The 11,559-nt window shown below is 38.8% G+C and overlaps 2 protein-coding genes across 2 annotated transcripts; both read left to right on the forward strand.

Moving 5' to 3' along the window:
* Positions 1–414: 414 nt before the first annotated feature.
* On the forward strand, positions 415–3,233 carry LOC113021670 (protein FAM3C). Its single transcript, XM_026166369.2, has 8 exons — positions 415–571; positions 654–752; positions 1,003–1,126; positions 1,224–1,282; positions 2,503–2,553; positions 2,668–2,752; positions 2,834–2,960; positions 3,094–3,233. Exons 1-8 carry the CDS (start codon positions 559–561, stop codon positions 3,184–3,186), a joined length of 651 nt encoding a protein of 216 aa, XP_026022154.2. The 5' UTR covers positions 415–558; the 3' UTR covers positions 3,187–3,233.
* A 2,280-nt stretch (positions 3,234–5,513) lies between these two features.
* On the forward strand, positions 5,514–10,346 carry LOC113021671 (protein FAM107B). Its single transcript, XM_026166370.2, has 5 exons — positions 5,514–5,673; positions 7,037–7,088; positions 7,337–7,523; positions 7,612–7,771; positions 9,871–10,346. Exons 1-5 carry the CDS (start codon positions 5,650–5,652, stop codon positions 9,973–9,975), a joined length of 528 nt encoding a protein of 175 aa, XP_026022155.2. The 5' UTR covers positions 5,514–5,649; the 3' UTR covers positions 9,976–10,346.
* Positions 10,347–11,559: the final 1,213 nt, after the last annotated feature.

The following is an 11,559-nucleotide window of genomic DNA, read 5'->3' on the forward strand; positions in this document are numbered from 1 at the left end:
TTCTTTTCTAGTTTCTAGCATGTTTTTTTTCTGTGTATGAGCTGCTTTATGCAGATCCTTCCACACATCATATGGGTTTTTACCCAAATTTACATACAAATGGAAAACTCTGACAGCTGGTACAATGATTCTTTAAATCCCTTTTTCTCTTACTCATCCCATTTGAAATATGAGGCTTTTGGGCCATCCTCAGTGTCTTTTCTCTCTCTAGGTTTCAGAGGCTCGTTTATACACCTGCAACACACAATCGGCTGTTTGCAAGCCTTGTTGTTGACTACAAATAGTATCTGTTACTTGTGGACACCTTCCTTTGTTTGACATTGTGAAAAGGAGAAACTTAATCATCTAGTTTTCAGTAGCTATATACATGTATCACAGAAAGAAGGGTTTTCCCCACAAGTGATGGGTTATAGGAATTATCAGGATGCGTTTTCACAGATGAGATGACACCAAAGCTCTGCTAGCATGTCTTTCTTTTCTCAGTTCTTCGGGTGAGTTTGAAAGGTCTCAACTCTTCCCCTCAGGACTGAAAAAAAAGCTCTCTGATCTGTTGCAGATATGAAATATCGAGGTAAGCTTTTCCTTCATTTCGCAACAGCTGCTTTTAGTTGTGTGACTGCAGATTTGATCTACTATCTTTTTACTGTTGACAGCTGTTTTGCCCCTTGCTGCTGTAATTATTGTCCTCCTAATCACATGGGGAATATCCATCAATTCATCCGTAGCACAGGAGAGAGAAAGGAATACTCTCGGTGAGATGTTTTGCTTATTAAATCCGGAGCTACAGCTTTTTAGTGACAGTTTATGCCTGCTGTCTCCACCATACTGTCTCATTTCTTTCAACTTAGGGTTTTATAACGCAGATCAAGTCAAAGCGAATCTCAAACAATGTCTTTTTAGCAACATTGTACAAAGTATTTATTTCTCACATGTCATTATCTGAGTTTAAATATGGTAAAATCACAGTATTCCTGCTGTAAAATCTTTTCTGTGCCTTTTTAGCTCCACCTACGTCTGTGCCAAAGTGCAGCCTCTCAAGAGTGTGTCCACCCAACCATATTGCTTTACGTATCAGGAGCGGCGCCGCTGATATTGTCGGGCCAACAGTCTGTTTTGATGGCAAAATGTATGTATTCATTTGGTAACACCTGAATTAACAGAGTACTTTAAAAAAAAACAACAAGATTCTGCAGTGAAACTGAACCCTGTCAGTGCTTCAACAGCATAATGAGTCATGCACTGAATAACGTGGGACCAGGGCTAAACATTGCAGTGATAAATGGTGAGTATAATACTCAGACCTCTCATAAACATGCATAAACATTGAAAAAATGAACTGGTAAAATAGTCTTTTAAAGATTCGTAATAACCAATAATAGTAGCTTAATAATAATATTAATAATAATACCATAATTCTAACTTGGAAATAGCTGGTCTGGAGTCTTAGTGTTTTTATGTGCCATGCAAAAGTCTTGCACATTCTCTTATTTCTTTATATCTTCCAGCGAATCAAACATTCTTTAAACTTTTAAAAGTGCTCTTGAGCAATAGTTTTCCAGGATTTCTGAAGATTTTTCAAAGTTTATCATTTATCAACAGTCTAGACTTTGTACCTGAGCATTTTCAGAGGAATGTTTGTTTGTTAAGCACCGACCTATGATTCATTCAAGCATAAAAAAAGGCACCTAACATAACAGACAACTTAGCGAGGAAACAATTTTAAATGATAACTTTGGGGACTTTGTTACTAGCAGCCTGTTGCAAAAAAATCAGTCAATAATGAAAAAACACCCACAAAAAAACCTGTATTTTTGCATCTGCAAAGTCATTAGCAAAACACTATTAGTAGAAACTCTGGCATATCTTGGCATAGTGTGCAGCGTGTGCTTTAAGGGTTTTTGGACAAGTGGAGGAGAAAGGAAGAAAGAGATTTTATAAGAGATAAAAATCTGACACAGGACCTGATAGATGCATCTACGCCTTCATCAGACAGATCTGAATGTGTGGCTGTGGAGATGAATCCAAATTTGAAATATGTGATTCAAATCCTTGTCAGTAAGTACAGAGGAGGTCAGGAGAGAGGTACAATAGTGAATGCCAACAGCCATTTTTAAAACAAGACGGAGGCTCTGTTTTGATTTGGAGCTGCGTTTCGGTCAATGGCGTTGGAGAGATCATGTCAAGATTTGTGGAATTCTTAACCCAGAAAAAAAGCGATCTACTGCGCAATACTGTCTGAAAAGTGTCCCACAGTGACAATGATCCCAAACACACTGGCGATACATAAAAAGCATACCTGGATAGAAAAACACTATCAGTCATGGACTGGCCATCTGTTTTTTTTCACAGAACTCAACACATCACTGCATCTATTTCCATTCTTCCTTGCAAAATAGGAAGAATTGCATTGTGACTCTAGATTTTGTGCAGAACTGCATGCATAATATTCTTCTGTCTGTTATTATTATAATTATTTTGATCAATGCAATTTTTTAATCATAGGTGAAACTGGAGTTGTAGAAAAATCTGTCTGTCTTAACATGAAAACAGGAGGTAAGCGCTTTTCTTTCTTTAAATCTTCTAATCAAGTTTTTGATTTAATCTTGTAAGGGAGCTTTGACTTTCTTTTTTTTTTTTTTTTTTTTCAATTTTATACTCTGACAAAAGACCCAAAAGACATCCTTGCACACCTGAAGAAGATAAAACGTGGAATGATCGTTTTGGTGGCCTCCTTTGATGATGTCACACAAAAGTAAGTCCATATCTAAGTTATTCAACATTTAAAACAAATTTAATGTCACAAAATGTGACCCGCTCTACTACTTTGTGGCAGAATGACAAATGAAATGAGGGAGATATTCAGTGAAATGGGAAGCACTTTGATCAGGTCTGTGAAGCGCAGAGACAGCTGGGTGTTTGCTGGAAGAGCAGGCACAAAAATCAAAAGCCTCTTTGAGAAGGTTAGTGAACCTGTTAAGTGCAGTTTCATTTGTTCTATTTGTGTCAGAAAAGACCATCTATTTTAAAATCTGCTGCCTGGAAGGGGAAAAATGATAAAAACAACCGTTCTCTTCTCCTCTGTTCATCTGTCAGCAAGCTGTTAATGATGAAAAAAACAACATTTATGGAGGATGGCCAGAGATGGTGGAGGTGGGCGGCTGTTTCCCAAGAGTCTTCAGCGACTGACTGACTGACTGACTTACATAAACATTAATTAACATGAACTGTAAAAAGTGACTGCATTTTTTTTAATGGCAAAACATACCTGTCTATAATTTCAGCAAAAGCACATATTAATATTTTCCTTACATCACATGGTAGAGATCACCTGTGGATCATCGGCGAGGAAAGATGATTACGTGACTTTGAAGATGGCATGGTTGTTGGTCTATTTCAGAAACTGCTGATCTACTGGGATTTTCCCACACAACCATCTCTAGGGTTTAAGATAAGATAAGATAAGATAACCTTTATTAGTCCCACACGTGGGAAATTTGTTTTGTCACAGCAGGAAGTGGACAGTGCAAAAGTTATGACGCAAAAATTAGAATACAATAAGAATAAATACAGTACACAGCTGTACAGAATAGAATAAAATAATATACTATATACAGTAGAATAAAATAGAATAAAAATATACAATAAGATAAAAATAGAATACGAATGCTATATACAACTGAGTAAAAATACAACGATGCCAGAAAAGATTATTGCACTTAGTGTTATTGCACATGTGTGGATGTGTGTGTTTGTTCAGTTAAAGTCTTTGTTGTGGAGTCTGACAGCAGTGGGGAGGAAAGACCTGCGAAATCTCTCCGTCCCACACCGTGGGTGCCGCAGTCTCCCACTGAAGGAGCTGCTCAGTGCTGTCACAGTCTGCTGCATGGGGTGGGAGATGTTGTCCATCAGGGATGACAGCTTAGCCGCCATTCTCCTGTCACTCACCACCTCCACTGGGTCCAGAGGGCATCCTAGAACAGAGCTGGCCCTTCGGATCACCCTGTTCAGTCTCTTCCTGTCCCCAGCAGAGATGCTGCCGCCCCAGCAGACCACACCATAAAAGATAGCAGAAGCCACCACAGAGTCATAGAAGGTCTTCAGGAGTGGGCCCTCCACCCCAAACGACCTGAGTCTCCGCAGCAGGTACAGCCTGCTCTGCCCTTTCCTGTAGAGGGCGTCTGAGTTATGAGTCCAGTCCAGTCTGTTGTTCAGATGAACACCAAGGTACCTGTAGCTGTCCACAGCCTCAATGTCCATACCCTGGATGTTCAGTGGTTGCAGTGGAGAATGCTTGTGCCTGCGGAAGTCTACCACCAGCTCCTTGGTTTTACTGGCGTTGATCTGGCGTTGATCCAGAGAATGCTCCAAAAAAGAAAAATTATGAATGGCCAAACTGCTTTGAGGTGATAGGAGCTCAAATAACCATCCATTATAGTCAAGATATGCACAAAAATACACAGTGCATTGAATCCAGAAACAGATGGGCTGCAGCAGCAGAAGAAGACCACACCAGCTGCTGTCAACTAAGACCTGGAAACTGAAGCTGCAGTTTGCTTATGTAATACTATGCATGAGTATCAATTTCTGCTGAAACCTGCAGATGGGAGCGTGAGAATTTGACCTAAATAACATGAAAGCATGGGTCCATCCTGTTTTGTTTCAGTGGCTCAGGCTGCTGCTGGTGTAATGGTGTTTATTTTGTTGTCACACTTTGGGCTCCTTAAACACCACAGCCCACCTAAGAATTGTCGACCGTGTCCATCCCTTTATGACCGCGGTGCCTCCATCTTCTGATGGCTGCTTCCAGCAGAATAACGCACCATGTCACAAAGCTCAGAACTCACTGTCATGGTTTTTTGACCTTGACAGTAAGTTCACTGTACTATAATGGCCTGCCAGTCCAATCCTTCAAGGATTAGTATTTCTTCCCCCGTTGATATTCCTTGATATTTTTATCCTAATGAAAGCTCCAAGTATAGATTAGTGATTGTGGGCTGTATAGTAAATGTTCAAATAGTAGAAGTCAAGTTACTGAGTACTGTGCACATATCTCTTACTAATGGCCTTGAAACACTTTTGTTCCTTTACAACAAAGCTGCTTTACCACTAGACTAATTACTTTGGTCCAGTGGTTCAAAGCATACAGCGACGGCTCCTGTAAGGGGGTCACAAGTTTAAATGTGACAGATTAGAAAATGATTAATGGGACAGAGAAGAAGTAGTTCTGTTCTCTTGTAATTTTATAGACTTTTCCCCGAGCCTTGTGTGGTTAATTTAAAATCTTAAATCTTTTTAGCTAAATCCATCCAGCCATCCATTCATCCATTTAGCCGGCCTATGGCAGTGCTTTAAAATAAACAGTCCAATAAAATGCGTGTATACAAATTTACTTAAATACAGCACTTAATGAGTAGGTATAGAGTTAAATGTTTTGGCTTTTTTTGCTGAACACCTTTAGTCTGCTCAACAGGAGCTTTTCTCGGTAGAGGCTTCCCTCTGGTCCAAACACAGGGCACTTTCCTCCCTCTGTGGCATTCTTGGCTGCTGGAGCAGAGAGAGAGGGGGTAACCTCAAATTATTGCTGAAACCCCGTAAAGTGTGAACTAACGGAATCTGTGCAAGCACCAAATCTGGACTCACTCTGAAGACATGGGAGTCACTCATGGGAAGAAGGTAAGTTTGTCGTTATCGTCCTAATTTTCATTTAAAGTACTTTGGGAGCATCAGGAGGTGTGCGCGCGTGCATGTGTGTGTGTGTGTTTGTGTGTGTAAGTGGTATTTTCAGAATTCAAATGTTGTAAGTGACACAACCTGTCACTTACAATACTGTAAGTTATTTATATTTACCAAAGTATAACTTTACTGCTATCCTTAAATTGGTTTTCCTTTTGCTTTTAAAATAAAGTTCCGTCTGTAATACTCGATATATACTTTGCTATTACCTGGTTATAACTTTGTTTTGCTTAGTTATTACCTCGTCACTGTACTTTGGTATCATTGTGTTATTACTGAGCTTGACATGAAGTGCTCACAGCTTTTGTCCTACAGTACCATTTTTCCTGTGGCAGATTTTTCTCTTACTGACATCTCTCGTTTTTGTTACCCATTGCTCAAAGGCAGTGAATGCTTAAACAAATATTGGTTTTTATATCCAACTGAAAAAATGCACTCTGAAAAATGCACTCTGAGAAGCTGCCCTTGGAGACTGTTTATCCTGTCATGTCCTATTAATTCTTCTCCCTACAATATCCACTGTGTGAGCTTTACAAAACAAGACCCCCCCCCCCCCCTGAAAAAAACAGTGGCTAGCAGCAATTTGTCATTAAAATGTATTCATTCCTCATCTAGATTCCCTCTCATTCTGACAATTTACTGTCATCTTGTATTTTTTCCATTTATTTGGATATTGTTGCTGGAATTTGATCACATTGAGCATTCAAATTCTTTTTTTTTTTTGCCTGTTTAAATGTAGCTCAAATGTCACTATGGCAAGCTGGAAAGCTCCGAAGTAGCAGACAGTTTTCAAACAAAAAAGGTTTTATGCTACCATGCATGCTTTTCCTGCATATTTATGAAATACTTCAGTAAGCAACAAAAACAGTTCAGAGCTGAAAGAACTGTTTATTCAGCTGTCCAGACTGATTCACAGAGGATAATGATTCTTGTCCCAGCTATTAATTCTGCTTAAATTCCAGCAAGCAAATAACTCAGTGGGAATTAACTGTGTTTTGTTTGATCCTGTCATTAATGAGGTGGCAGCCTTCCACCTCAACAGTAAGGGTTCTCGCTTCACTGGACATGTGTAAGGAGCTGACACTTCATTTGTCTGTCAGCATCATAATGCAGCTTTGTGTTTGTGCTATTTCCAATAAGATGCAGTGTTGACTCGACTTGGAGATTTCTATTTGTTTCCTTTTCTCTGTGCTGCTTTTATTTTTGCATGTACGTATCTATAAAACAGCAATATTTGTCTGGGGGATGTTGGTATCTCTAGGATGTATTATTTCCTTTCCCCCCCACCTTTTTCTGTTGACAGAGAGATCTTCAGCATTTTCCAGGTAGAGATGAGACACAGTTTCATTTGTATGGTGAGGAAATATCAGAGTGATGTTGTATATCCTGTCTAGTTGAAATACTGTTGTAATATATAGATTATAAATTTGTTGTTTTAACAGTAAAACATTTTTACCTCATTAAAGCTTGTTGTAAATGTGTCTGGCAAACCTTAGAGTGAGTTTGGTATGTAAAACTGAATCTTACAAATCTGAGGCAGAATTCCACCCAGAAATCATCTTGATAGGAAAACATATTTATGTAAACTGTTTGTTCCCTTTAGCCTCCATGATGCAGACTCATCAAACCAAACTTGAAGGCCGATTTTCAGAGCTTCAGGCTTTTCCATCCCAAATGCAGAGTGAGGAGGAGAGCAGTAATCTAATCAGACCCCTAAAAGCTACTAGTGCGATAACTGCCCTGGAGAGCCACCGGGAGCTGCATAAGGAACTGCAGATGACCCACAAGAGGTTGGGCAGAGAGATTAAAGGTCAGAAATGCTCATACTCCAGTGTCATTGCGTGCATAAACCATTAAGTGTGTCTGTGTGCCTGAAAGGAAGAGAGTGTCTCAAGAAGGAAAGACTGAACTCCAGCGAGTTCTGGAAAAAAGGAAATGGGAACAAAGATTGAAAGCGAGCAGGGATCAAGAGGAGGCAAAGAAGAAGACATCAGAGCTACACCAAGAGCTGCTGAAAAGACAACAGAGGCTTGAAAATGTGAGCACAGGACACACAGCATTTTTTCTTTTATACATTTACTCATGAATATTCTTGTTACACATACACACACACAAGCATGTCTGCTTTGCTATCCTCGTGGGGACATCCCATTGACATAATGCTCTCCCTAGCTGCCACTTACCCTAACCCTAACCATCAAAAATGAATGCCTAAACCTAACCCTTAGCCTAAAGCTAAACATAACCTAATTGTAACCCTGACACTAAAACCACATTTTGAGTCTCAAAAATGGCTTCAACCTTGTGAGGACAGCCACTTTTGTCCTCACGTTACTGTTGGTCCCCACAACTATGGCAACACTCCAATTTTTGGTCCTCACAAAGATGTCTAAACAGGTACACATACACAGGTATATCACACTCACCAGCTACTTTGTTAGGTACACCTTCTTATTGCAGCTACTCAGTACATTTAGGCATGTAGATATCAAGACAACCTGATGACGTGCATCAGCACAGGGAAGAAGGCTGATTCAAGTGACGTTGAATGTGGTGTGGTGGGTGGTGCCAGGCAGAGTGGTCTGAGTATTTCAGAAACTGCTAATCTGCTCAGATGTTCTTGCACAACTCTAAGGTTTGCAGAGAATGAAAAAGAGAGGTCAGGGGAGAATGGGTGGACTGCTTCGAGCTTAGAGTGGGCAACAGTTACTCAAACAACCAAGGTATGGAGAAGAGCATAACTGAATGCATCAAACCTTGGAGCAGGTGGGCTTCAGCAGCAGAAGACCATGGTGGGTGCCACTCCTATCAAGCAAAGAACAGGAAACTGAGGCTACAATTTCCATGTACTCAACAGAAAATCTTGGTTTCTGCTACAACATTTTGGTCATAGGGTCAGATTTGGCATAAACAACATGATAGCAGGGATCCATCCTGCCTTGTATCAATGATTCAGCCCGCTGATGGTGGTGTAATGGAGTGCAGATGATTTTCTCGGCACACTTTGAGCATCATTTAAGCAACACAGACTATCTGAGTGCTGTTACTGACCATAATCATTCTTTTATGACCACAGTGTGCTCATCTTCTGATGCCCTAATTCCAACAGGATAACACACCATGTCATAAAACTCAAATCATCACAAACTGGTTTCTTGAACATTGACATCGACTTCACTGTACTCAAATGACCTCCACAGTCACCATATCTCAGTCCAATATAGCACCTTTGGGATGTGGTGGAATGGAAAAAGTCATATCATGGATGTGACAAATCTGCAGCTACTGTGTGATGCTATCATGTCAATAGGAAGCCAAATCTCTGAGGAATGTTTACAGCACCTTGTTGAGTCTGTGCCATGATGGACTAAGGTAGTTCAGAAGGCAAAAGAGGGTCCAACCCAGTGCTAGCAAGGTGTACCTAACAATAATGTTTTCTGTAATCATGGAAATATAAAGAAACAGAACATTAAGTTGTTCTGCATACAGCCAGTTGAGGGCAGTCTAGTCCACTCTGGAGTCCAATAGCGCAACAAATCTGTTTCTCTGCTGGACAGTTTACCTTTGTTTAGCATTAGCTTCTAGCTACATGGCCTAACAGTGAATCAGTAATCACTGATGATTTCAAATATGTCATATCTATGCAATGTTATGCAATATAAATATCAATATGACCTTTTTTAAATATTTTGTCACAAATAAAAGATCCTGCAAAAGGTTTAAACAAAGGACTCAGTTGCAAAAGGAAAATAAGAAAAAAGAAATAGACACAGTGGGTGTATTATAGTCTTGGTGTTACAATAACGAGGCACTTTTAAATGTGTAAATGTAATTCTTTCAGCCAGAAGAGATGGAGGTTATTTTTCAGTACAGTTCATGAAATCTGTAAAATATATAGAATCTCTGCCTGTCAAATAAATGTAATTGTGTAAAGTCAACATACTGAGTAAAGGCTTCGCCTCTGAATTCTACTAAATTCATGCATAAGAAGGAAACAATGAGAGCACATACACTGTGTACATTATGTCTGCACTCAGTTAAATGTACTTAAGCTTAATTCCATGAATGTATTTAGGTAATTCACTACAGTTTATATGATTTGTGTCATTTCTAAGTTGTTTTCTCTTTTCTCCACAGCTGGAAAAAGATCAGAAAGTTAAACAAGAAGAACCAGAGTTCATCCAAGTCAAAGAGAGACTGAGGAAGACTGCAGTGCCCTGTACAAGGGCAAAAGAAGTGTGACCGTTTTATAACTACGTGTGTGTTTTGTATTCACAGTCGGTGCAATTGACTGTTGGGAATAACTGACCTGGTGAAGGATTCTTCTGCTATAAATAGAATAGATAGATAATACAGCTCAATGCTCATGATCGAGGCGACACCTTCTGGTCAAGTGGAGACACGTCATCACTGTGAATAGTGTCTTTTGTGTTTTTGTTTTTCTTCTCAATACTTTGGTTAAATGTGACTTAGAGCAAAACGTTCAGTAAAAAAAGAAAACTATAAAAAATTGTATTGTATACAGACATTGTTGATTCTTTTTTCTCCAGCAGCACAATTTATTAGGTGTTTATTTTGTCCATTTAATCCATAATAAAACATTTTTTACATGCTTTCTATCTACATTCTTACTGTGTGCAGAATTTTTGACATTCATATTATTATCTGAAAGAAGAACCTCATACCATACATACTGTATACTAGACGAGCAAACATGTACATTTGTGATTAATGTTACCACTGACAATTACTCTAGATCTGTAGATATGAAATATACTTTAAATACTTTTTAATCAAACGAATTTGATCGTGGTTATTTTAAAAGTTGTAATTTTGTAGTATTGAGATTGGCGAGTTAAGAAGCACCGCATTTAAAAAAGTGAATGCATTGCCTTTTGCAGACTATTTGGAATCAGCACACTTTACATTTCTACAGTTTCACCTGAAATCTTTCAGAAACCTGGTTATTATATTATGACAGAACACACAATGCATAGACAAGGAAGTTTTATTTCAGTTTCAGCAATCATATCTCTGTGGGTACAAATCTTATTTTCTTACATCTTGTTCAATAACCCATGATGCATTGCATCCATACATTTGTAGCTCAAAACAGCTTTTACAAAAAAGGATATACAATATATACTTATATTTATATTTATATATATAATATACACGTGTTTCTTTATGAATTTAGATGTGTTTGTAATGGGTAATATAAGCTTTAAAAAACACAGCCAAGTGGAAACAAATCCCAGGAAAGGTTGAACAGAAGGTCATTACCAAACATATAATAGCCAGTTTCTCAAAGTCATCAACACTGGCTATCTTACAGTTAACATTAAGCCCTTCAAACACAGTTTGCATATTTTCCACAATTACAGTCATGTAAATCCAGAGTGATAGCCTTCTTTTACTGTACTATATGTATCAATAACAAAATGAGGGGAAATAATAATACGAGTGGGGGAAATAAACAGGTTTAAATTCAACTAAAGTGGACTGCTTGCGTACTAATGTAACACAACACAACAAGTGTCAGGATTTAAGTAATTCTAGCAAGCTGTTGGAGGGAAAATGCTTTGTCACACTCCTTTTCTGTTTTAAATCTCTCGAAGGCCGTCCTTCACCTGAGTCATACATTTAAAAAATGATGACATGCTTGATCTGTATCTTTAGTAAAGCATTCCAATTTCCCTGTATGGCTTTAGTATTTTGGGCCTTTTGCTCTGGAGGAACAAAGCTTGTACACTGGCAGACAGGTGATGCACACAATGGCACTGATGTGTTTTTTCCCCTATCACTGTCTAGATATCAGCTAGTAAT

This window comes from Astatotilapia calliptera, chromosome 5 (genome assembly GCF_964374335.1).
Source record: "Astatotilapia calliptera chromosome 5, fAstCal68.1, whole genome shotgun sequence".
Lineage (NCBI taxonomy): Eukaryota > Metazoa > Chordata > Actinopteri > Cichliformes > Cichlidae > Astatotilapia > Astatotilapia calliptera.